The 22,753-nt window shown below is 40.4% G+C and overlaps 2 protein-coding genes across 4 annotated transcripts in view; one reads left to right on the top strand and one right to left on the bottom strand.

Moving 5' to 3' along the window:
* LOC117404165 (synapsin-1-like) overlaps positions 1–6,956 on the top strand; it is a 49,113-nt gene extending 42,157 nt beyond the window's left edge. The window contains exon 13 of one of the 2 annotated variants that reach the window (XM_034006934.3): positions 1,860–6,956. In XM_034006934.3, coding sequence (XP_033862825.1) covers positions 1,860–2,001 — 142 coding nt within the window. In that variant the 3' untranslated portion in view covers positions 2,002–6,956. The remainder of the gene's footprint in view (positions 1–1,859) is intronic. The other variant, XM_034006935.3, reaches the window with a different exon arrangement.
* Positions 6,957–8,839: 1,883 nt separating this feature from the next.
* The window catches only part of LOC117967710 (serine/threonine-protein kinase A-Raf-like), a 28,976-nt gene continuing 15,062 nt past the window's right edge, over positions 8,840–22,753 (bottom strand). For both annotated transcript variants that reach the window (XM_059017329.1, XM_059017330.1), the window contains exons 7-16: positions 21,237–21,387; positions 20,327–20,354; positions 19,491–19,627; positions 18,802–19,004; positions 17,392–17,568; positions 15,917–15,963; positions 15,153–15,271; positions 14,134–14,265; positions 13,383–13,517; positions 8,840–13,168 (exon numbers count right to left, since the gene is read on the bottom strand). In XM_059017329.1, the coding sequence (XP_058873312.1) occupies positions 13,028–13,168; positions 13,383–13,517; positions 14,134–14,265; positions 15,153–15,271; positions 15,917–15,963; positions 17,392–17,568; positions 18,802–19,004; positions 19,491–19,627; positions 20,327–20,354; positions 21,237–21,387 (1,270 nt within the window). In that variant the 3' untranslated portion in view covers positions 8,840–13,027. The remainder of the gene's footprint in view (positions 13,169–13,382; positions 13,518–14,133; positions 14,266–15,152; positions 15,272–15,916; positions 15,964–17,391; positions 17,569–18,801; positions 19,005–19,490; positions 19,628–20,326; positions 20,355–21,236; positions 21,388–22,753) is intronic.

Genomic DNA, 22,753 nt, shown 5'->3' with positions numbered 1-22,753 from the left:
ATGGACTTGAGAAATACGAAAATAAATTTGAATTTGATTCAAAGTCGACTTTCAGTTTGTCACTCAATTGTTGAATCGCTGTTCTCTCCCACAATAGAAAGAGAAACGCAATTAATATTCTAAATTTCTTCTAAATATTTGGTCCGTTTTTGGGACTGAGGAAATGCAGGCTTCACCCTACTTCTACGGCAAGATATTTTCATGAAGGTTTTATAAGAAATGCCCATTCTGTCATTTTCTTTGGTTTCCTGGTATTTGAAATTAATCAACGAGCCAAAAACCAAAAGATCTTCAACGCAGTGAATAATGGTGACAGCGTTAGAGATTGCATGACTGTTGTATGTTGCTTGTTTTTATTCTGAGTTTTCATCATTTCTCTAAATCTGCCTTCGATTGCAAAAAACAGAAAAATAGTCCATGTAAAAAAAAACATTTGAATTGACCATTTTCTAAATTGGAAATCTAAAACTAAGACACTTGATTGCTTCCATTTCAAATTACTACTGATTACTATAAGAATGAAAAAGGTTAAAGCCCTATTGATTATTACTAATTAATTAATTAAATCAATCAATCAATCCTCTCTAACAAGGAGTGGAAGGATTAATTGTGTATTTTCTTGATCTATCGCATCAGAATCGTGATACATATCATATTGCGATAAATATCATATCGCAAAATCAGAAGTGTGTCTTGACATCCTAATTTAAATAGCGTGGTATACAGGAAACAACGTTCCATTATACCAAAAAATAGATTTATGTAATTCATCAAACTATTTTAACAAGTACAGCTGTGGCCAAAGGTTTTGAATCCCCCTATAGGATGAACTAATTTTGCTTCATAAAGTCGAATGAAACCTGCTGGATAACGTTAACATAATGGCTTGCACACCGCTTTGTAGTTTTCTCCCTATACGCTTAACAAAAAACTGACAAATGTAAAAATGTGACATTTTGAAATACTACTGTACTGCTATTATGGCTTCTGGTAGACTGCCAAGATCATATTGTAGTTTCTTTGATTACATGATGCTAAATGAAAGGTCTCTAAATTAAATTCATATAGTTTTATTTAATTATCTCAATCCTAAAATTCTAGGTGATGCAAAACTTTTGGCCACAGCTGTACGGCTATTTAATCATTGAAGTAATTGTAGTTAACAAAATAGTCCCTTAAATGTTCTGCAACATGCACATCCATTCACGACACTGGTCTCAAATGGTCTAAAAGAACCAAGCCTGTATTTTCATTTTAAAACAGGATCTCTATATCTAAACTATACTGTCTTCCACTTCCATGGAGTCCCCACCTCTTTACTGGTTTTTCCCCTCTTTAACCAATCAGCTGCTTGCCCTGTTGACTGACATGCTTCCAGCCAGTAACATGACCCAGGAGACCCTGCTGGGTTGACCAAAGCAGTGATAGACTTCCGGGAAGTCAAGGCAAGCAAACAGAGAACTTTGTGTAGTACCAGAAGTCAGATTTCAAATGAAAATTTGCTAGAATGTGTGTTTTCTTTATAAACGGCACATTTCAGACTTAGTGTAGTGAATGCAGAGGTGTCCAATCAGTTCCACTCCAGGTTTCACAGGTGAGATGGTGAACTACTTTAGGGTCTGTATGGAGGTTTGATTGGATCGATGTAACCATTTAGAACAGGGTTGGAACAAAGACCAGGAGCGGAACAGTGGACGCCCTTGATTTAATTAAAGGAAGATTTATGGGATGAAGTTTTTTTTTTTTTTTTTTTGGGTGGATAGGTAAGTGGACCCTCTTTTTCACTTTCCCTCCCCAGGGAGTGTGCATGACTTTAATAGTTATTTTCTCCTATTACTGCTCTTCCCTCTTTTTTATAGCAAATCCCAGTCTCTTACCAATGCCTTCAACATTCCAGAACCTTCGGCGGCTCCCCGTTCAATCCTTAGCCAGGACGAGGAGAAAGCGGAGACCATCCGAAACCTGCGCAAGTCCTTCGTGAGCCTCTTCTCAACGGAGTGACCCCCAAACACAAACTAACCCCCACCCCTCCGACTGAGAGACCACCCGCAGCCTCCACAAGTCCTTCGTGAGCCTCTTCTCAAAGGAGTGACCCCCAAAACACCTTCTCCGACTGAGCGACCCTCCAGCCCCTCGAAGCGCACACAGAACCCCTGCCGACACCACACCGCTCTGAGAAAATTGTTTGTTGACAGGGCACGGGTGTCAAACTCGGCCCCTTGAAGAGCCGAAGTGTCTTCGGGCTTTCGTTCCACCCCGAGCGCTCAATTACTTAATTGCTCTAATTAATCGAGAGCTTGAGTTGGAATGAAAACCAGAAGGCCCTCGAGGACTGGAGTAACACCCCTGGGTTAAGGTGTACAGAATTCAGTAGCTCTCTCACCCGTTTCATTTTCAGTTCTTGGCATCCTTAAAGCGTTGCAGAAACCCCTGCCGTGTTAGCAAGACACAATACAAAATAAAACAATACAAAACAATACAAGTCAGCTGGAGACATTTGCTCTTGAGATCCTCGTTTGTGTCCGGTTATCTCAAACAAATCTGTTTTTTACGTCGCGAGTTCGAGTCCAGGCTATTCCTTTGCCGACCGAGGACGGGAGCTCCCAGGGGGCGGCGCTCAATTGGCCGAGCGTCGCCCGGGGGGAGGGAGGGTTAGGTCTACCAGGGTGTCCTCGGCTCACCGCACACCAGCGCCCCCTGTGGTCTGGCCGGGCGCCTGCGGGCTCGCCTGTAAGCTGCCCAGAGCTGCGTTGTCCTCCGACGCTGTAGCTCTGAGACGCGTAAAGAAGCGGTCGGCTGACGGCACACGCTTCGGAGGACAGCGTGTGTTCGTCTTCGCCTCTCCCGAGTCAGCACGGGGGTGGTAGCGATGAGCTGAGCCTAAAAATAATTGGCCATTCCAAATTGGGAGAAAATAATAAAAATAATTGGCAATGACTAAATTTATATAAAAAAAAAAAACCCAAAAAACAAATCTGTTTTTAAAATTGATTTCAAAGATTTGACTGTGCCAACATTCCTGATATGACTCGGGACGGAGACCCTCCTCGTCCCTCCTGGTTTTTTAGACAACTTCTTGCAACTACTCAGTTCAGCTTTCTCCGATCTCAAGTTGCCTTGAAGCGTTGCTTTTGCTTTAGCTGGTGTCCCATGTTGTCTGTATTTTTTGAACCCTTACATTTGTAATCACACATTTTGGGATATAAATCAACTGGGGGTACATTTCTCAACATTTACTCGGGAGCGTTAGCCAGGAGAAAGAGAACTTCCCTTCTGAGGATCGCAGTGTATCCAGATCACACTCCCCACTGCAACGACTGTCGGTTTTCTGTTCCGCAAAGCATTGTTGCGGGAGGGAGCGTGAACTGGATACACCGTAAAAATTCTCTTTCTTCTGGAGACCTTTCCCCAAGTAAAAATTGAAAAAAAGTAATTCCCTAGTTGTGATGTGTGAATAAAAAGCAATTTTAAAGCAATCTGTTTCTTGTAAACACCACACTAATACTTATTTTTAAAAAAAAAGTTAGAATGAAACCAATCTCCTCCTAGCGGCTGATGAGTCACTAATACTGACATCAGAATAAGCCTCTGAACTGTGGAGCTCATCCTTTCAAACTTTGAACTGGGAGTTTAGCATCTCAATGGGCTGAGATGTCAAGTTCTTATGCAATTTGTGCTCTGCCATAAACCATTCCAAGATCTATTTAGTTCTGCACAATAAACTCATCCATGTCACAAGGTCAGACAGGGAGACAACTTTAATGGTTTCACCGTAAACACCTGGGCTTCCCTCTAATGAAAAAAAATAATCTTGCATCTCATTTTCAGCTGCAATTAACTCACAGACCAATGCCATAGGCAGCTGAGAAATCAAATTCTTGCTTCTACCTTTAGTCTCGCATTGATGCCAAAACTAACTAGAAGCTTCTTGTGATGGTCTTCGGTAGACGTTGCTGTGAGCTCTCCTGAACGTAATACAAAATAAGGTTCAAAGGATGTGGTGAAAAAACTAACCGGAATTGGAAAACCACGTGAGAGAATTTTTGAATGATGTGCATCCTATTTATTCCAAGTAGCATTTGATCTTGTTTTCTTAATTATTATTATTATTTTTTGTAATGCTCCTTATCTTTTTACGATGTTTGCAACGAGGACTTTGTTCAGAAGCGGGTTTTCTGTCCTAGCTGCCTGTCATAGACACAATGTAGGCTAGATTGGCTCCTGGCTTTACGTTAGTAAGTGCCATCTAGTGCACAGACCATGTATTGCCAGTAAAAACAACCAGTTCTAAGATGGCAGATCACCAGATGGCGCTAGCATCAAAAAAAAAAAAAAAATAGTGAGCTATTTAACACGCATATCTGTTCAATACAATACAAGCATGTTTTTGTTCATTTCTGTTGTGGAAAAAAAAAGCGTACCCTCACCCCAAATATCTTCCATTCTCATTGTGGACCGATCAGGTAATGACAACACCTGACCTTTCAACTCTGTTGGCTCCGCCAGTTATGCAGGAGATCCATGAAGCTACTTTATCATTTATAAACCTAGAACTGTCTCGAATGACTACAGATTACTCCAATCGCCTTCAGAAGAAATTGCCCATTTGTAATGAATTCTATAAAGATTTCATCGGCCCTTTGTCACTGGCCTGATTGCGTTAAACCATCGCCGTGTGTCATTATCCAGGGACACACTTTTACATTCTTGAGCGCAAACCTTGTCATCTCACACCTATATTGCTGTTGTCAGTAGATTTGATATTTATATAATGTTGCTGCTTCCCTCCTTCTTTCCTCCCCCCTCTCTCTCTCTCTCTGTAATCCAAGTCCTAACGCTGCCCCATTTCTAGAGTGTGTGTGTGGTCTCAGGGATGCCCACTGTGAGGGCAGCCACTGCCCGTCTTAATACAGTAGAAACTCTTCAAACTGACCATTGGCCATACAAAGACATCTCCTCATTTTAATTAGTCACTCAGTCCAGTACTATGCATTTTCTGACTGGCCAAGGAGACTTTCGGACTGCCTACTGCACCAACTTTAGGACTTGCCGTTATCTATGCCAAGTAATTTACGACTACCCCTTTGCCCTTTGTGAAACGTGCCTATCCTGTACAGTCTCCCTCCCTCCCCCCACCACCTACCCTCGAACCTGCCATAATGCGTCACAGAAATTCCTGTCAACCACAGTGAGGTTTTTTGGAGGTTCTAACAAAATTATTATAGAACTGAGAAAATAGAAAAGTTATTTGGTTCGGCAAAGAAAGAACACCAACAGGCAGTTTGGAAATGTAAATACTAGTAATAAATAATAATCATGAGGCTATTTTTAGTGAACCAGACATGGGTAGATGGGTCGAAAGGGCTCCTCTCACTCGTAAATTGTAAACTCCATATGAATCATAGTATTTTAAATTGATTCCCTCCTTTGAGAAAACGACATTTTCTTTGCACTGCTATCTAACTGTCTAAAATTGCACTGCGCCTGTGTTGAATGAATTCTGACCACCTCCCTCCCCCCAGACTGCTCTCCTGTGCATCCGATGTGAAAACTTGTGATAAGTGCAAAATGTGTAAAAGTTGTAGCGTTTACTGTAAAATCAAACTGAAGTACTGTACAGTTAGTGATCAATATTATGATGAACTTGTGATAATCTATCTGTTCTCTTGCAATTTTATGTGCCTGTGTTCGGTGTTTGTGTGTGGTATGGATGAATGGTTTGCAATATTTCTCTTTTTTAATTTAATTTATATTATTTATTTTATTTGTTGGCTTTTACACTTTGCCGAAAACCCTATTGAAACATTTGTATAATTAGCTTTATCATTTCTGTGCTCTGCTACACAGCATACAATACTGAATTTTAAATGATGCAAGTCTTACCGCTAATCGAAAACACACCAATAAGGGTTTGTGTTTTTTTGGGGTGATTGGGAATGTATTCTAAACAATGGCCACAAGAGGGAGCCAGTGAGCTGGCCTGCAACTCACTTGAAATTGAATAAATGTGCATGTAGCGGACGGGTCGAAACACTAGAGGGCGCCAATTCCCTTATTGTTTGCCTGGTATCAGACAAAAGTTATCAACATGAAAAATGACGTAATTCATTCATTGTGCGTTTCTGGTTCAAACTATACAAGGACATTATGTACAAAGCTATTCTGTAGTGTATGTGTAAAGATGGGGATAGATAGATAGATAGAGAGATAGATTTCAAAGCCGTGGAAACCAGTTACAAGTTTAATGCATGCTTGTATATGAACTGTATCTATGTCGAGGTCACAAGAGTTTCTTGAGCATGTTTTGTAATATGAATTATTAGGAACCGTCTCTGGTTAAAATAAACCATTTTGAACAAGGCGGGATGTCTTGTGCACATAGTAATACCTCTATGACGTTTCTTTTAGCATTTCCAAACAGTTCCCTGAAACGCGTTTAACTCTTTTTTTGTCAACCAGCAGAGGGCGCCGGTGGTCTGAAGCGTTAATAACACATCATTAAAAATACAGTATATATCTTAAATATATCGTTTACAGTCCATTTCAGACATTGTGTGGTTTTTAATATCAGTATTAACTCTGGTCTGATATCAAACTATTTATTTGACATAATACGGTACTGGGAATATTCCAGACCCGATCACGTTTATTTTTTTTATACCGTTTATTTATTTATTGGTTTTCTTTCTGGACTGAATGTATAAACTACGTTGTGCAATATGATATCCATAAGTTGGATTATTGTGTTTTTATTGTCTGATGCCAGTTGTACTGTTAAACGAGTAAATTGTGTTGCCGTGACCAAGTTGTGTAAGAAATAAATATGTGTACAAACATGTATCTTCGATGTGATTGTAGGTGTGACAATAAATATGGGAATATATTAAATTATCGTGCTGTCAAATTAACAAATAATACAAAAAAAAATATTTAATAAAGTATATTATTCATCTTAACAGAGTCGCTTCTTAATCAACGACACAACTCCAGCAGAGTCTGGAACTCGAGTCAAGATTATATATATATATATTTATATTATTACCACGGCGTTCAAAACGAGGAAGGGCGTCAGTGGCAGGGAGCTATGATGACGCTCTATAAAGAAGCTAGCGCTTCTTGCATAGTTCCAAAATTCCACTCATTTAATATGCATAGTTCCAAAATTCCACTCATTTAATATGCATAGTTCCAAAATTCCACTCATTTAATAGAGCGAGTTGGCGACCGATCTGTCACGTTGCCTCGTTTTGAACTCCAGCAGGAGTCCCTCAAATCAGACTGAGAAGAATGCTGGGACCAACATTCCAATATTCCAAGCTGAGGGAGTTCATTCTATATAGAGGGGGTGGAATTCAATATGTTAACAAGGGAACATTATTCAGCAGCTTTCATTGGACTCTATGAAGCTGAGGGAGTTCATTCTATATAGAGGGTGTGTGATTCAATATGTTAACAAGGGAACATTATTCAGCAGCTTTCATTGGACTCTATGAAGCTGAGGGAGTTCATTCTATATAGAGGGTGTGTGATTCAATATGTTAACAAGGGAACATTATTCAGCAGCTTTCATTGGACTCTATGAAGCTGAGGGAGTTCATTCTATATAGAGGGTGTGTGATTCAATATGTTAACAAGGGAACATTATTCAGCAGCTTTCATTGGACTCTATGAAGCTGAGTGAGTTCATTCTATATAGAGGGTGTGTGATTCAATATGTTAACAAGGGAACATTATTCAGCAGCTTTCATTGGACTCTATGAAGCTGAGGGAGTTCATTCTATATAGAGGGTGTGTGATTCAATATGTTAACAAGGGAACATTATTCAGCAGCTTTCATTGGACTCTATGAAGCTGAGGGAGTTCATTCTATATAGAGGGTGTGTGATTCAATATGTTAACAAGAGAACATTATTCAGCAGCTTTCATTGGACTCTATGAAGCTGAGGGAGTTCATTCTATATAGAGGGTGTGTGATTCAATATGTTAACAAGGGAACATTATTCAGCAGCGTTCATTGGACTCTATGAAGCTGAGGGAGTTCATTCTATATAGAGGGTGTGTGATTCAATATGTTAACAAGGGAACATTATTCAGCAGCGTTCATTGGACTCTATGAAGCTGAGGGAGTTCATTCTATATAGAGGGTGTGTGATTCAATATGTTAACAAGGGAACATTATTCAGCAGCTTTCATTGGACTCTATGAAGCTGAGGGAGTTCATTCTATATAGAGGGTGTGTGATTCAATATGTTAACAAGAGAACATTATTCAGCAGCTTTCATTGGACTCTATGAAGCTGAGGGAGTTCATTCTATATAGCGGGTGTGTGATTCAATATGTTAACAAGGGAACATTATTCAGCAGCGTTCATTGGACTCTATGAAGCTGAGGGAGTTCATTCTATATAGAGGGGGTGGAATTCAATATGTTAACAAGGGAACATTATTCAGCTTTATGAAGCAAAATTAATTGATTCTATAGGGTGATGCAAAACTTTGGGCCATAGCTGTATCTGTGATGTAAACACTAAGGGTTGTGTATCATATAGCTTAGTGTTTTGGTTTGAAATTAATATATATATTTTTTATCTCTGATTAACCCTAGTAATAATATCACTCTCCTCTTTTAAATGAGGGCTAAACAAGGTTTTTAAATTATTATTTTTTCCTATCTCATATTAGCAATAGCCGTGTTAGAACCGTGCCCTTTTCCTTTGTGTACTTCGATTCTATTTCAAGTATGTCACTATTTCAGCTGGGCTAGAAAATTAATTTAAAAAAAAAACAAAAACTTGGGTTTGCAGTCCTGTTATTAAAAAAAGCACACAAGACGATTCCCGTGAATAATCCACTTTTTAAATTTTTTTTATTATTATTTAATAATAAAATCCAGTATCTCCGTATTTTACAAGACAAGCTAAAAAAACAAAACAAAGAACCTCCTATTTTTATATATATATTTTCTTTACAGTTTTTTTTTTTTTTTAAAACCATCACACAAAAATAGAAAAACAAGAGAAAAGTAAAATTTATAACATTAAAAAGAAGGAACTGTACACGATTATTGCTTACATCTTAAGACCCCCAAAACCTGCCCAATAATAATAATAACAATAATAAAAAAAAAGATTCACTGTACTCATCAAAAGAAATGTAACACTTTCTATTCAAATACAGTACTCAGTCATTATATTACGCTAACCGACAAAAATAAAAAAGGATATCCAGAGCCCCTATGCAGTAAAGTAAAATACAATTCAAATTTACTGTCTCACTTGTTCCCAAATATGCCTGGCCCCATTATCAGCACCTATCTACCCCCCATTGGGTTTGGCATGGCTCTGGAAAAGTTTTACATCCCCTAGAATTAAGATTGATCCAATTATATATATAAAAAAAATATATATATATGAACATAATTTTGATCTTTTATTTAACGTCATGTAATCCAAGAAACTACAAATCTATATCGCAAAAAAAAAAAGGCTACCGGAAGCCATAATAGCAGTACAGTAGTATTATCATGTTAGATTTCAAAATGTCACATTTTTCAATTTTGTCAAAGCGGTGTGTGATTCAATATGTTAGCGTGACATTATTCAGCAGGTTTCATTCGAAGCAAAAAGTGTTCATTCTATAAGGAGATGCAAAACCTTTGACCAGAGCTGTATGCCAGATACTAGATACACGTCCTAATAAACCGTCCAGGCTGTGTGTTTATTCATCCACTGTGCTAAACTAATACAGCAACACCCCCCTCTTTTCAGACAGGATATACTATAGTATATACAAAGGCTGGATACAAAGTTTGAAACACTCACAATATGTAGCTAACACTTTTGTGTCAATTACCGGTTCGTTATTTATTACATATATTCCAGAGAACGTACTTTGTGGCAAATGTCGCAATGCAGCTTTTCCTGAAGGAATTCAAAGTGGTTATTCTTGCAATTGACTCAACGCTGCCTGGCTGCACCCTATTGGCTTTTATTTATGTATTTTTACTGCCCGCGTTTCTAATACTTTGTCCTAACCCCCTGTGTATAGGATAAGCAGGTTTTACATAATTTGAGTGGGAGGCTGTGTGGACCAGGAGGTCCCCGGTTCAAATCCCACCTCAGCCACTGACTCCTTGTGTGACTCTGAGCAAGTCACTTCACCTCCTTGTGCTCCGTCTTTCGGGTGAGACGTAATTGTAAGTGACTCTGCAGCTGATGCATAGTTCACACACCCTAGTCTCTGTAAGTCGCCTTGGATAAAGGCGTCTGCTAAATAAAAACATAATAACTGTATAAAGGGCACTTGACTGAATGGAGGTGGCATAATTTAGTCTTAAAAGAGTCAGAAATTAATAAAAAATAAATGTTAAAAATGCAGATTTGTATAATCAGGCTTATTCTGCTTTTGTACTTGATATAATGCATAACACAATACCCTTCAGGCCTTTACAGTGTATTCCACCTGATTGCATTTAACTAGAGCCTTGCTTTACACAACAGTGACCCCGTGTGGTGGCACACGGTAATGCGTCCTACTCTGAAGTCTCTCCATAATAATATACCAATCTTATTTCCACAGCATTCTGTCCACCTAACAAAGCGGACTTTGACCCCAGACAAAAACATTCTTTCACTGTGATTTATATCATTTTACTATGGAGGGTAAACTTTTAAAAGGGGCATCAATTGTATTTATTTTGAAATAATCAGTTTTGTTTGAGTTTAACGGATCAATAACTACTGGTATGCTATTAAAATTAATTAAAATGCCATGTAAACCTTTCCCTGGTTTGAGATACAATCAGAAAAGATGAAATACAAGTAATTGATCATTGATTGACGTTTATTAAACATTCACTATTCCTAATCACCTTGTGTATATTATATTACAAGCACATGCATGTTCTCCGTTCAGTATTTGAAGGCTCAAGAGTCTAAATTTGTTGCTTTTGAATAAAGAAGGACTGTCAAACTGCCTATCCTCGTTGTCTTTGAGGCTGTGTTATACTAGACAGACAATTGCCAGTTAGCTGCTATCAGAACTATAGAGAGAACATGATGAAATCTGAATACTGGAGCGACAAGAACACTCGCTAGAACTCCACATTAAATTCAGCATTTGAGTTCTTACTCTAAATCAGTCAGCCTAGGACTTTTTAATCTTTTAAAAAAGTAAAGCAAATCTCCCTATGACTCTATTCAGCCAAAGTTTTGTAACTTCAGCGAGTAATTTGCATCAAGAAAGGAAAAATAAAACACAGTCGCTTCAGGATTCCAGCTGCCCGTAACACCTTAAAATCAATAAGGACCGGAACACTTTGGTTAAAGAAACAACTCAAACATGAGATGGGTAAAATAGGTGATCTCAAAATGATTGTTCTGCAAAAACTTGAGGGTGGTTATGCTCAGGAAATACTGCCATTAATTAAGAATGAATTCAACAAACCCAGGGATTAGGGCTGCTACGATTCAATTGAAAATCGATTTTTCAATCAATTCCATTCCTCATTGTATACATTGAGGTGAATACTGGACAATCGATTACATAATTACAGTTTTGTAACGCGCACAGTTAATGACATTATTTAAGTTGATCAACGAAACTGCAATGAACGGCCCTGCCTTGCTGTTACAGTATTTCTGTCAGACAACCAGTGTTTCCAGCTTAAGTGTGAAGTAGCATCTGATTCGCTGGTCTCATCCTGACCACCAGCGAATCAGTTTTGTAAGGACACGCCCCCTCTGTGTATTCGATTTGTAAACAAAAAGCAAGCAGCCTTGGATCCGACAAGCTTGTAATTCCTGGCAAACAACATGAAAATAAATTCTGCTCACTGAAGAAAACTGACTGTATATAGTTTGCACTTCTTTGGAGTTTCAAAATGAACTGTTAAACCTCTTTGAAAATTTCTGTGGGCGGTGGTATTTTTTGGACGACTATATTTTGTGTGCCCAATTAATCGATTGCTATTTTTTTTTTTTTTGACACCAAGGTTCAAAACCGGCAAACCACATACTTGTCTTCCTCGATTGTTCAAAATAAATCGCCACTTGATTCAGGGCAACGTCTGATCGTTCTTAGCGGTAAAAGCCCTTGAAGTTGAGGAGATACGGGGTCCTTCTGCATTATGTGCAAAAGCAAAAAGGCATCTATTTCTTCTTAAGATTATACTAGCAAGAAATAACCAAGATGTTGTTTTTTATTTTTCTTTCTTGGCTCTGGTTGTGGTTGGACCCAGTCTTTCATAGCAGCTGCTGTCTGTGCTGGGTTGCGGGGAGATGGTCTCTCATAGTGGCTTCTGTCTGGTTGTGCTGTGTTGCAGGGAGATGGTCTCTCATAGTGGCTGCTGTCTGTGCTGTGTTGGGGGAGATGGTCTCTCATAGTGGCTGCTGTCTGTGCTGGGTTGCGGGGAGATGGTCTCTCATAGTGGCTGCTGTCTGTGCTGGGTTGCGGGGAGATGGTCTCTCATAGTGGCTGCTGTCTGTGCTGTGTTGGGGGAGATGGTCTCTCATAGTGGCTGCTGTCTGTGCTGGGTTGCAGGGAGATGGTCTCTCATAGCGGCTGCTGTCTGGTTGTGCTGTGTTGCAGGGTGATGGTCTCTCATAGTGGCTTCTGTCTGGTTGTGCTGTGTTGCAGGGTGATGGTCTCTCATAGTGGCTGCTGTCTGGTTGTGCTGTGTTGCAGGGAGATGGTCTCTCATAGTGGCTGCTGTCTGTGCTGGGTTGCGGGGAGATGGTCTCTCATAGTGGCTTCTGTCTGGTTGTGCTGTGTTGCAGGGTGATGGTCTCTCATAGTGGCTTCTGTCTGGTTGTGCTGTGTTGCAGGGAGATGGTCTCTCATAGTGGCTTCTGTCTGGTTGTGCTGTGTTGCAGGGTGATGGTCTCTCATAGTGGCTTCTGTCTGGTTGTGCTGTGTTGCAGGGTGATGGTCTCTCACAGTGGCTTCTGTCTGGTTGTGCTGTGTTGCAGGGTGATGGTCTCTCATAGTGGCTTCTGTCTGGTTGTGCTGTGTTGCAGGGTGATGGTCTCTCATAGTGGCAGCAGGCGTGTGGTGTTCAGCAGCAGGGGGTTGAGATCCTCGGAGTGTACCGCGCGGTGGAGAGACGGCTCCGACGCACTCCGCTCGATCTTGGGCAACGATTCTTGAACTTGTTCCATCGCAACCAGGATCTGTCACAATGAAAAACAAGCAAGTCAGAGAGCAAATTACAGGAAGGAGGAGAAGAAACCGCCTAAAAAAAAAAACCCTTTGGCTTTTTTGAAATATTAAAAGAAACCGAAGAAATTCAATGACAGACGTTTCTTTTTTAATGTCCACGATGGTACTGTTTGCAACCATGAATCAAGACCATCCGTCACTCAAGACCGTCCGCCACCATGTTACCTGTGGAAATAGTGGCCTCTCGTCTTTGTTGAATTTCAGACAGTCTATTATGAGTCTCTTCATGGCTTTGGGGCAGTTACTGTAGACCTTAGTGAGGTCAGGAGACAGGTACCCCCGACCCACCATGAAGATTATCTGAAACACAGAGTCGTGGTTATTAAGTCCATCTTTTCTCATCACCACTTTAAGAGGTTACACAGAACATGTTCAACTTACTTCCACGATGCGATATCAAAAAAACATTTAAAATCACAAAAATGTAATGAAATGGGGAGGGTAAAAACACTTCATTCAAGAACCGCTTAGCGAACTACAACGAGCTGTGATGTTGTGCTTTTGGTCATACCTCTGTTACGATATGATATACTGTCCATTATTGCTTATAAAGACGCTGTGAATAAACGTGGTTTATGTCACTCAGGTGAAACAATGTCTTGTAATCTGCCCAAACATCAACATTTTTTCAACAAAAACTTTCAGGTATAGTAAGGTCTCTTGGGTCATAGAATAACACATTTTTTACATGTATCTCTAAGCAGAATACATAATAAAAAATACTTTTAAAATAAATAAATATTGTGTTAAAAAAAAAAGCAAAAAGTTTGCATGGTTTCTGAAGTACTTTATAATGTTCCTCAGAGTGTTCTGAAAAAAAAGGACACTTAGCAAGACGCTACTGTAAAAAAAAAAGTGAATGTTTATAGGAAGAGAGTCAAGAGGACTGCATGGATTATATTGTTATAGAGCTCACCTGGTCTCTATTGTTTATATTGGAGTAAGGCAGCGTTCCAGACATGACCTCATACAGGACCACTCCGTATCCGTACACGTCAGACTGGAAGCTGTAAGGATTGCTGTCCTGCATCCGGATAACCTCTGGAGCCTGGGAAGAGAGAGAGAGAGAGAGAGAGAGAGAGAGAGAGAGAGAGAGAGAGAGAGAGAGAGACAAAGACAGAGAGAGGGGGAGAGAGAGAGAGAGAGAGAGAGAGAGAGAGAGAGAGGGGGGCAGAGAGACAAAGACAGAGAGAGAGGGGGAGAGGGAGAGAGAGAGAGAGAGTGAGAGAGAGAGAGACAGAGAGAGAGAGAGAGAGCGAGAGAGAGAGAGAGAGAGAGAGGCAGAGAGAGAGAGAGAGAGAGAGAGAGAGAGAGAGAGAGAGGGGGGCAGAGAGACAAAGACAGAGAGAGAGGGGGAGAGGGAGAGAGAGAGAGAGAGTGAGAGAGAGAGACAGAGAGAGAGAGAGAGAGAGAGGCAGAGAGAGAGAGAGAGATTACATATCATTATTTATTTTCTTTGATTATTATTTATTTATTTTATCATTAACAGTACTATTTTCCCATCATTTTTTTTTTTTTACTGTACTTTACAAATAGGTTTGAAGTATGTATCCTAGCAACTCGCTAATCTACCGTACTTTTATTATAATTATTATTATTATTATTATTATTATTATTATTATTTATTTCTTAGCAGACGCCCTTATCCAGGGCGACTTACAATCGTAAGCAAATACTTGCGCAAGAAGCAGCTTACTCACACTCAAGGTTTTAAACCGACAACAGGAGACTTAAAACTGGGTACTAATTCAATGCATCCATTCACCAAAATGTAATCGAAGCTGGGTAAAATTTAAGGACAGAAAACACTACAGAAAACACATCACTGTACTCCATAAGGTACAGAGCAACTAGGCTGATCCCAGGACTTCATGAGCTATAAAGGCAGGTTATATGAATGAAATCTCTTCAGAAGGGCAGACTGGCCTGTCTTACCATCCAGAGGATTGAGCCGCTGGGCTGTTCCACCTGATCTGATCCAGTCCACCGGGATTTGACAGTGGCCAATCCGAAATCACCGATCTTCACCGTCCAGCCCTCGTGCAGAAAGATATCTGACAACGGAGTCGAGGAACGTGCCAGAAACACAGACCCTAATATACTAGAGCCCTACAGCTGTGCCCAAACGTTTTGCCTCGCCCTATAGAATTAAGTAACTGTGCTTCATAAAGTCGAGTGAAACCTGCTGAATAATGTCACGTTAACATATTGAATTGCACACCGCTTTGTAGTTTTCCCCATATACTCATTGAAAAAAAACTTTAAAGTAACATGAAATACTGTACAGCTATTATGGCTTCCGGTAGACTCTTGCAAAATCATTTTGTAGTTTCTTTGATTACATAATGTTAAAAAAAATATCTACATTATGTTCATATAGTTTTTATTTTTATGTCTCAATTCTAAAATTCTTGGTGATGCAAAACTTTTAGCTGTATGCCCCTTGGGCTAAACATGTCCCATTAAATCCTTATGTGTCAGGGGAATCCGAAATGCCTGCACTGACCAGTCTTCCACATTCCATTCAAATGTACTGAGGAAGGCTGTTCACTGCTGGTACTACAACATGGAAAATCAGATAGAAATTATGAAAAAAAAACTCCACTTTGGAGCAACAGATTACTTCAAACAAAATCAAACATGTTGAAAAATGTTACTGCTAAATCCGTATTAGGCAACGCGCCAGACTGAAAAGATACTGTTTGATTTCAGGTCCCTGTGAATGATATTCTTGGCATGGAGGTAACTGAAAAAACAAAAAATCAAAACATTAGAAATTAGGAAACCAGCAATGCTGTAGAGCGACAGGCTGAAACATGTGGCTTTCTTTGCTTAGACGTTTGTACTGGCAAGCGCACAAATGGAGCAACTTGATTATTTGACAAAGAGTGGTTGGTTTTAAATATCCTTTCAATTTGACAAATGCATCTGAATAATCTATCAAACGCATTTAGCAAGTGTTGCTATTTAACCAGCTCCGAGTGCAATTCACGACACAGCTATGAGCGATACGCTGTTAATGTAACTGCAGAGTTATTCTGAGAACTTAGAAATGTTTGCAGTAACTTCAGAACATGTAACATTGCATGAGGAGCCTGATTAACCCTTTGCAGTCCATTGTCGGACTGGGTCCGACATTGCAATTATTCCTCACAGGTCCTTTGTCGGACTGGGTCCGACATCATAATAGCAACGCAATAAACGGGTGTTTAGTCGTTTTTTCTCCGGAAAAAGCCGAGAAAACCATTCTATTGCCGAGTGGGAGCGACAGGAGCCAAGACAAGTCAGGGAAAAAAAAAAAAAAAAAAAAAAAAAAGGCGTATTTCATGAATAGTCATACATGGTATCAGGTATCAGATAATGGGGCGTTCATAGTAAACAAGCTGGCTGAGTGCGTCAGCGCACAGAGACTATCATGGACATTTGCAGAGCTTTTTTCAGATGTTATAGTAATAAAATAATGACTTGGATCGCATTATTGAGGAGTTTGGTGATAAAACGAGTGATCCGGAGATGATCGATCGGTATGTACGACTATTATTATTATTATTATTTATTTCTTTCATAGCTGAACGCTATAGCAAACGAAAGGGTGGGGCGGGGTTGGAGATGCCTAGTGTGTGCTTTGTTGATATGCAGGGCCATTTAAACCCGTTTGACTGTGAAAAAAAATACTTTTAAACAGCGCGTATAAAATTAACTGCGCGTGTGAAAATTAATTAGACCTGGCGTGCCTGACGCGCGATTAATAAATGGACTGCAAAGGGTTAAAAGGAGTTTGTTAGAACAGGGAGTCGTTTGAATCGATAGAGAAAAGCTTCCATGCAGTTATTGGTTTCAGGAGATATATTTTGACAAATGCACTTGAATAATCTATGAAACTCAAACTCTGGTCCTGCGGATGTGGCCAAACATTCTGCATCACTCCCCTTATAGAACAAACTAATTTTGCTTCATAAAGTCGAATGAAACCTGCTGAATAATGTTACCTTAACATACTGAATTACACACCGCTTTGGAGTTTTCCATAGACTTAACGAAAAACTGACAAACTGAAAAATGTGACATTTCGATCTCAATCCTAAAATTCTAGGTGATGCTAAACTTTTGGCCACAGCTGTAGTTTGCACAGTGTAGGAGGTTTTGGAAATACATGAAGTACAGATGAACTTACTCGATGCCCTGCGCAGTCTGCCGAGCCACATCGATCCTCCTCATCGTCTCGAACTTGGTCTCTATGACGTGCAGGTGGTGGTACAGACTGCTGCCCTCACACCACTGCGTGATGATGGCAAAGTTTGGCTTCGTCATGAAGCCCATGAACAGCAGGATGTTCACGTGACGCGTCTTCCTGTGTGGGGGGGGGGGAGCATTTTAAACGTTGGCTGACTTAAATATCCACCTTTTTTTTATACAGTGGTCCCCTGATATTTCCACATAATTCACTAATTTTGTTAATTCAACACAAATTCACCCTTCTATAGCACCTCATCCTCACAAGGATCCCAAAGCAATCCCAAAAATCAATTGGCGACCCCTAAATAAAAAAAATTAAAAAAAAGGCTGCAACACGATGCATCCCGTTCAGCAAATAGCGGAGCTGCACAGCTAGCTGTCTGCTCCTGACATATCGCATTCATGTGCAACAGAAGTGCTGTATGAACCAGGCTTTAATGGTTGTCCAAGATTCTGAAACAAACAGCGTGTTATAAAGAAAGCATCTAAGCTGGTAAACTTCTGTTCTCTGGTGCATTTGTTCTTCTGTCTTTACAGAATAAAGCTCACAATTTTTTTGGCATTTTAGCAGTCACCCATTCACATGCTTGCTCGCTCAGCTATCTCATTCGCTGACCTATACTAGCTACACGTAACTGCTGCGTGCACACACCAAACAGATCCTCGCAGATTTGTATTTTCAAGTGCATGAAATTCTGCTCAAAGGAAGCGCCTAATCAAAAGTGTTTATATTTCCATTTGCAAGATTTCCAAGATGACTTTCTTTCAAATTCCCGATTTTCACTATTTCCGTGACCCTCAAATTTCGGCACCGTATGGACAAGGAGGATTTGGATGCGATCCCCACAATACCCACCCCTGGACCTGCCTGACCTAACCACCCTGTTACTGGATGCTCTATTTAAATATTGTTTTTGCACTGTAACCTTGTATTGCCCTGCAACACCTGTAAGTTGCCTTGGATAAAGGCGTCTGCCAAATAAACTAATAATAATAACAATAATAATAATAATAATAATAATAATAATAATAATAATAATAATACAAAGAAACGTGGCTACGTTAGACCACAGGTCCAGGGTACAGTTATAAAATTTAGCACAAGGGCAGAAATGGAAGGGCAGAAATGGAAGCTGGGTAGAGTTTAGAACAGAAGGCAGGAAGCACAGTTATAAATGCATGGAGTTGCCTACCATGTGAAGTAGTAGGATCTAAAACACTGGGAACATTAAAAAAAAAGACGAGATTCACTGCTTTAATTAGTTCCCCCCAGTAGGGGAGAATGGTGTGCTAACAAGGCACAAGCCTTTCATGTTCTTATTTGAACTCCGGCTGGCTTTGAGCTCACCTGAGCACCTGCATCTCGTTCTTGAAAGCGAGCAGCTGCTCTGGGGTCGGGTCTGTCACTTTGAGGATCTTGACAGCCACGTCTCCGTGCCACTTGCCCTTGTAGACCGTCCCGAATGAGCCAGCCCCGATTCTCTTCAGCATGGTCACCTCTCGCTCGTGCACCTCCCAGTAATAGCTGGAGTCCCTGTACCCGCCACGGTGCTGAAACACACACACACACACAGGGTCACCGCTCAGCAGCACACCTGGGCTCAATTACAAAAAGCACGCATCTTGGAATGAACTGTAATTGTAATTGAAATTGTAATTGAACCATGGCAAACCTGCGCATCTGTAATTGCAATTCTATCACAGTTTGATTACAGAATACGGTGTCACTAAAAAATGTAGTTCCTAACGTTGAAGTTTGCAGCTATTAAAAATCAAGGATATTTTCTAAACCGGTGATGTATCATTAGGAGACGGAGCACTTCATCAGTCGATGGTGCTGGCGAATGTGTATTGCACTAAATGCATGTCATTTTATTTTTTTGTTCCTTAAGCAAGCACAGAAACTGATTGCTGGATACCACTGGAAATGTTTATTTTTCATTTTTAATGCTGCTTTTCAACATCAATTATTTGCACTTGTATTCCTTGGGTGGACTGTATGCTGGCCAGACAAGAGAAACCGAAAATCTGACTCACCACTTTCTTCTTGTCGTCGGAGGAAGACTGCTTGCGTTCTTTGGGGTGTTCCGAGGGGGATTTTGGGGGGAGAGGTCTTCTCCCTGGGGAACCCATAGAGGGGGGGCTGGTCGAGGGTTTGGGGGAAGGCTCCACACCTGCAATAGGAAAGGAGGGTGTGACAAATTGGCTGTCGCAGATATTTAAAAGGTTTTAAACCAAGGCACTAAAATCTTCCTTATTATTAGAATCAGAAAAGCATCACACCACTGTGGATCAAATAGCTATGCAATGGGAGTCTTATTTCCATCCCTGATTTTTACGAATTTCCAAATTCCAGTCAGTGGAGGTTCATGTTAATAAAATAATAAAAAAAAAAACCCATAAGAAATTCAATGATAAATGTTTAACTTATAGTCCTCTGTAGAGTATAGTTATGACCAAAAGCTTAACAAAAATAAAATAAAAAAACTATATGGACATCACTTAGATATTTAACATCATGTAATCAAAGAAACTACAAAATGCTATCGCAAAAGTCTACTGGTAGCCGCAACAGCAGTACAGTATTTCATGTTAGATTTCGAAGTGTCACAAAGTTTTTCGACAAGTGTAAGTGTACTACAAAGCAGTATGTAATTCAATATGTTAACGTCACATCATTCAGCAGGTTTCATTCGACTATACAAAGCAAACTTAGTAATTGTATAGGGTGCAAAATGCACTTGGCAATACTGTTGGCCAGAGTTGTAGTGTGCCTGTGTGAGTATGTGATTTAGTTTGATGTAGCAGTACTTTGAAATAGTCTATATGTGCGGCTGGTTCTCCACTGCATAAATCTGTTTAAATATACTCACCAATGATGTGGTTCATTTTTAATGCCTCCTGAAAATTAAGAACATGAAAGACTACGATTAGTGACCAGCCTGTGTTACGATCTGATTCGCTTATTAACCTGATGTCTTGTGCTTTTCTAAAGAAATCTCTCACATTAAAACAATAAATGTGAGAAATAAATAATAATTTATCAGTAATTCAGAATTAACTATGTTATTACAAATTGGAAAGGGGAAAGTGGCTCTGGGTTCTGTTCCTGTAATATTTTTCTCTAAATCTGCCTTTACCTTGGCTTTGAGCTTGTCTGGGGAATCCTAAGTGCCAGGTACTACCCAGCCTCTCTCAGTCCATTCAAATCATGTGACAGTGTGACCTTTCAACTCTGCCAGCCCCGCCTACTCTCTGTCTATATAGATGTTACAGTAGGTGGGGCTGGCAGGGAAAAAAGATCACATTGTCACATGATTTGAATGGAATGAGGATGCTCCAAGCCAGGTAGAGAAAAATACGATAAATAAAATATATGAAAGCCTAACGCTAGGGCAACAGAATCTAGAAACACACCGAATTTTGCAACCACTAACAAACAGGATTTACAACCACTATTAGGAGAATTAAAAAATAAAAATGCATGCACATGTATTACAAAATACAGGTTTCTCGCGGTACACTTTTCAATACGTAAACCTAAAATACAACAAAGGTTTTGTTTTTGGTTAGTAACATTAAAAAAAAACGTGAAGTATTTGGGGGCTTACAATGTGTTGTTTATATACAGTGTAGAAGACCGTATATTGAAAATACATTTTATTACTGAATTGTAATCAATGCAACATCTAGTACTGTATTTCAAGAAGTCCAAGTGAAGTTAAAATTCTGTTAAAGGGAAATTTAAAAGGGAAATTGCTGTCGTCCCCCACCCCCCCTCACCTCTATGATCCCCACTCCTGCTGACCCCACAGTGCTGATCATGTGCACGTTGGGAGTGGATGTGGAGCGATGTCTCTGCAAGGACTGACCCTCTCCTCCGGCCAGAGGGAACTGAAAGGCAGAGCCTGGAGACAGCAGCGCGTTCCGCGTCCTGAAGACAAAGACAGCAGGGTTAGATTCATCGAGGCTGGAGACAGCAACGTGTTCTGCATCCTGAAGGCAAAGACAGCAGGGTTAGATTCATCGAGGCTGGAGACAGCAGCGTGTTCCGCGTCCTGAAGACAAAGACAGCAGGGTTAGATTCATCGAGGCTGGAAACAGCAGCGCGTTCCGCGTCCTGAAGACAAAGACAGCAGGGTTAGATTCATCAAGGCTGGAAACAGCAGCGCGTTCCGCATCCTGAAGACAAAGACAGCAGGGTTAGATTCATCGAGGCTGGAGACAGCAGCGCGTTTCGCATCCTGAAGACAAAGACAGCAGGTTCAGATTCATCGAGGCTGGAGACAGCAGCGTGTTCTGCATCCTGAAGACAAAGACAGCAGGGTTAGATTCATCGAGGCTGGAGACAGCAGCGTGTTCTGCATCCTGAAGACAAAGACAGCAGGGTTAGATTCATCGAGGCTGGAGACAGCAGCGTGTTCTGCATCCTGAAGACAAAGACAGCAGGGTTAGATTCATCGAGGCTGGAGACAGCAGCGTGTTCTGCATCCTGAAGGCAAAGACAGCAGGGTTAGATTCATCAAGGGCCGAGACAATCTTCTGGGGGGGTGTGAAAGGGAAGCATCGCTAGCAAGGCTGGGTACCGGCGGGAGGGAGACTCAGAGATACAGAGCTGCAGTTAAAGCGCGGGGGGTTGTGGGGTGGGGGGCGGGGGTGGGGGGCACGTTTACTTCCAAAAACATGAACAAATAAACAGGGTACAAGGATCAAAACACATCAAAAGACCAATCAAACACCCGAACACTGCTATCACAGTGAGTCTTACTTGCTTACTTGAGGCTGGCCTACTTGCTTACTCTCTTTTCCAACTCCTCTCTCCAAAGTACTTAGTTCCCTTTCTATACATGTGGCTAATTAGCAAATAATTATCCAATCTAGGAATGGCCATATTCTACACATGGATTAGATCTATACATACAGCCAAACAAAACACTGTTTCCAGGCAGGGCAGTCACAGGGTGTAACGACACATTGCCCACCGATGAATCATGAAGCTTTCTTTACACGACACATATTAGCGAAACAGAGGGGCGTATCGTTTGTAACACAAGTTCAAAACCACAGCGCAGCTCATTGTACAGCTCTGGCCAAAAGTTTTGCATCACCCTATAGAATTAACACATTTTGCTCCATAAAGTCGAATGAAACCTGCTGAATAATGTTACGTTAACATACTGAATTACTTACCGCTTTGTAGTTTTCCCATATACTTAACGAAAAACTGACAAAAACTGAAAAATGTGACATTTCAAAAATCTAACATGAAATACTATTATGGCATCCGGTAGACTTTTGCG

Source organism: Acipenser ruthenus, chromosome 56 (assembly GCF_902713425.1).
Source record: "Acipenser ruthenus chromosome 56, fAciRut3.2 maternal haplotype, whole genome shotgun sequence".
NCBI classification, from domain to species: Eukaryota; Metazoa; Chordata; class Actinopteri; order Acipenseriformes; family Acipenseridae; genus Acipenser; species Acipenser ruthenus.
Note: the sequence above shows the minus strand (reverse complement) of the source record. Positions and strands in the feature narration are given on the sequence as shown.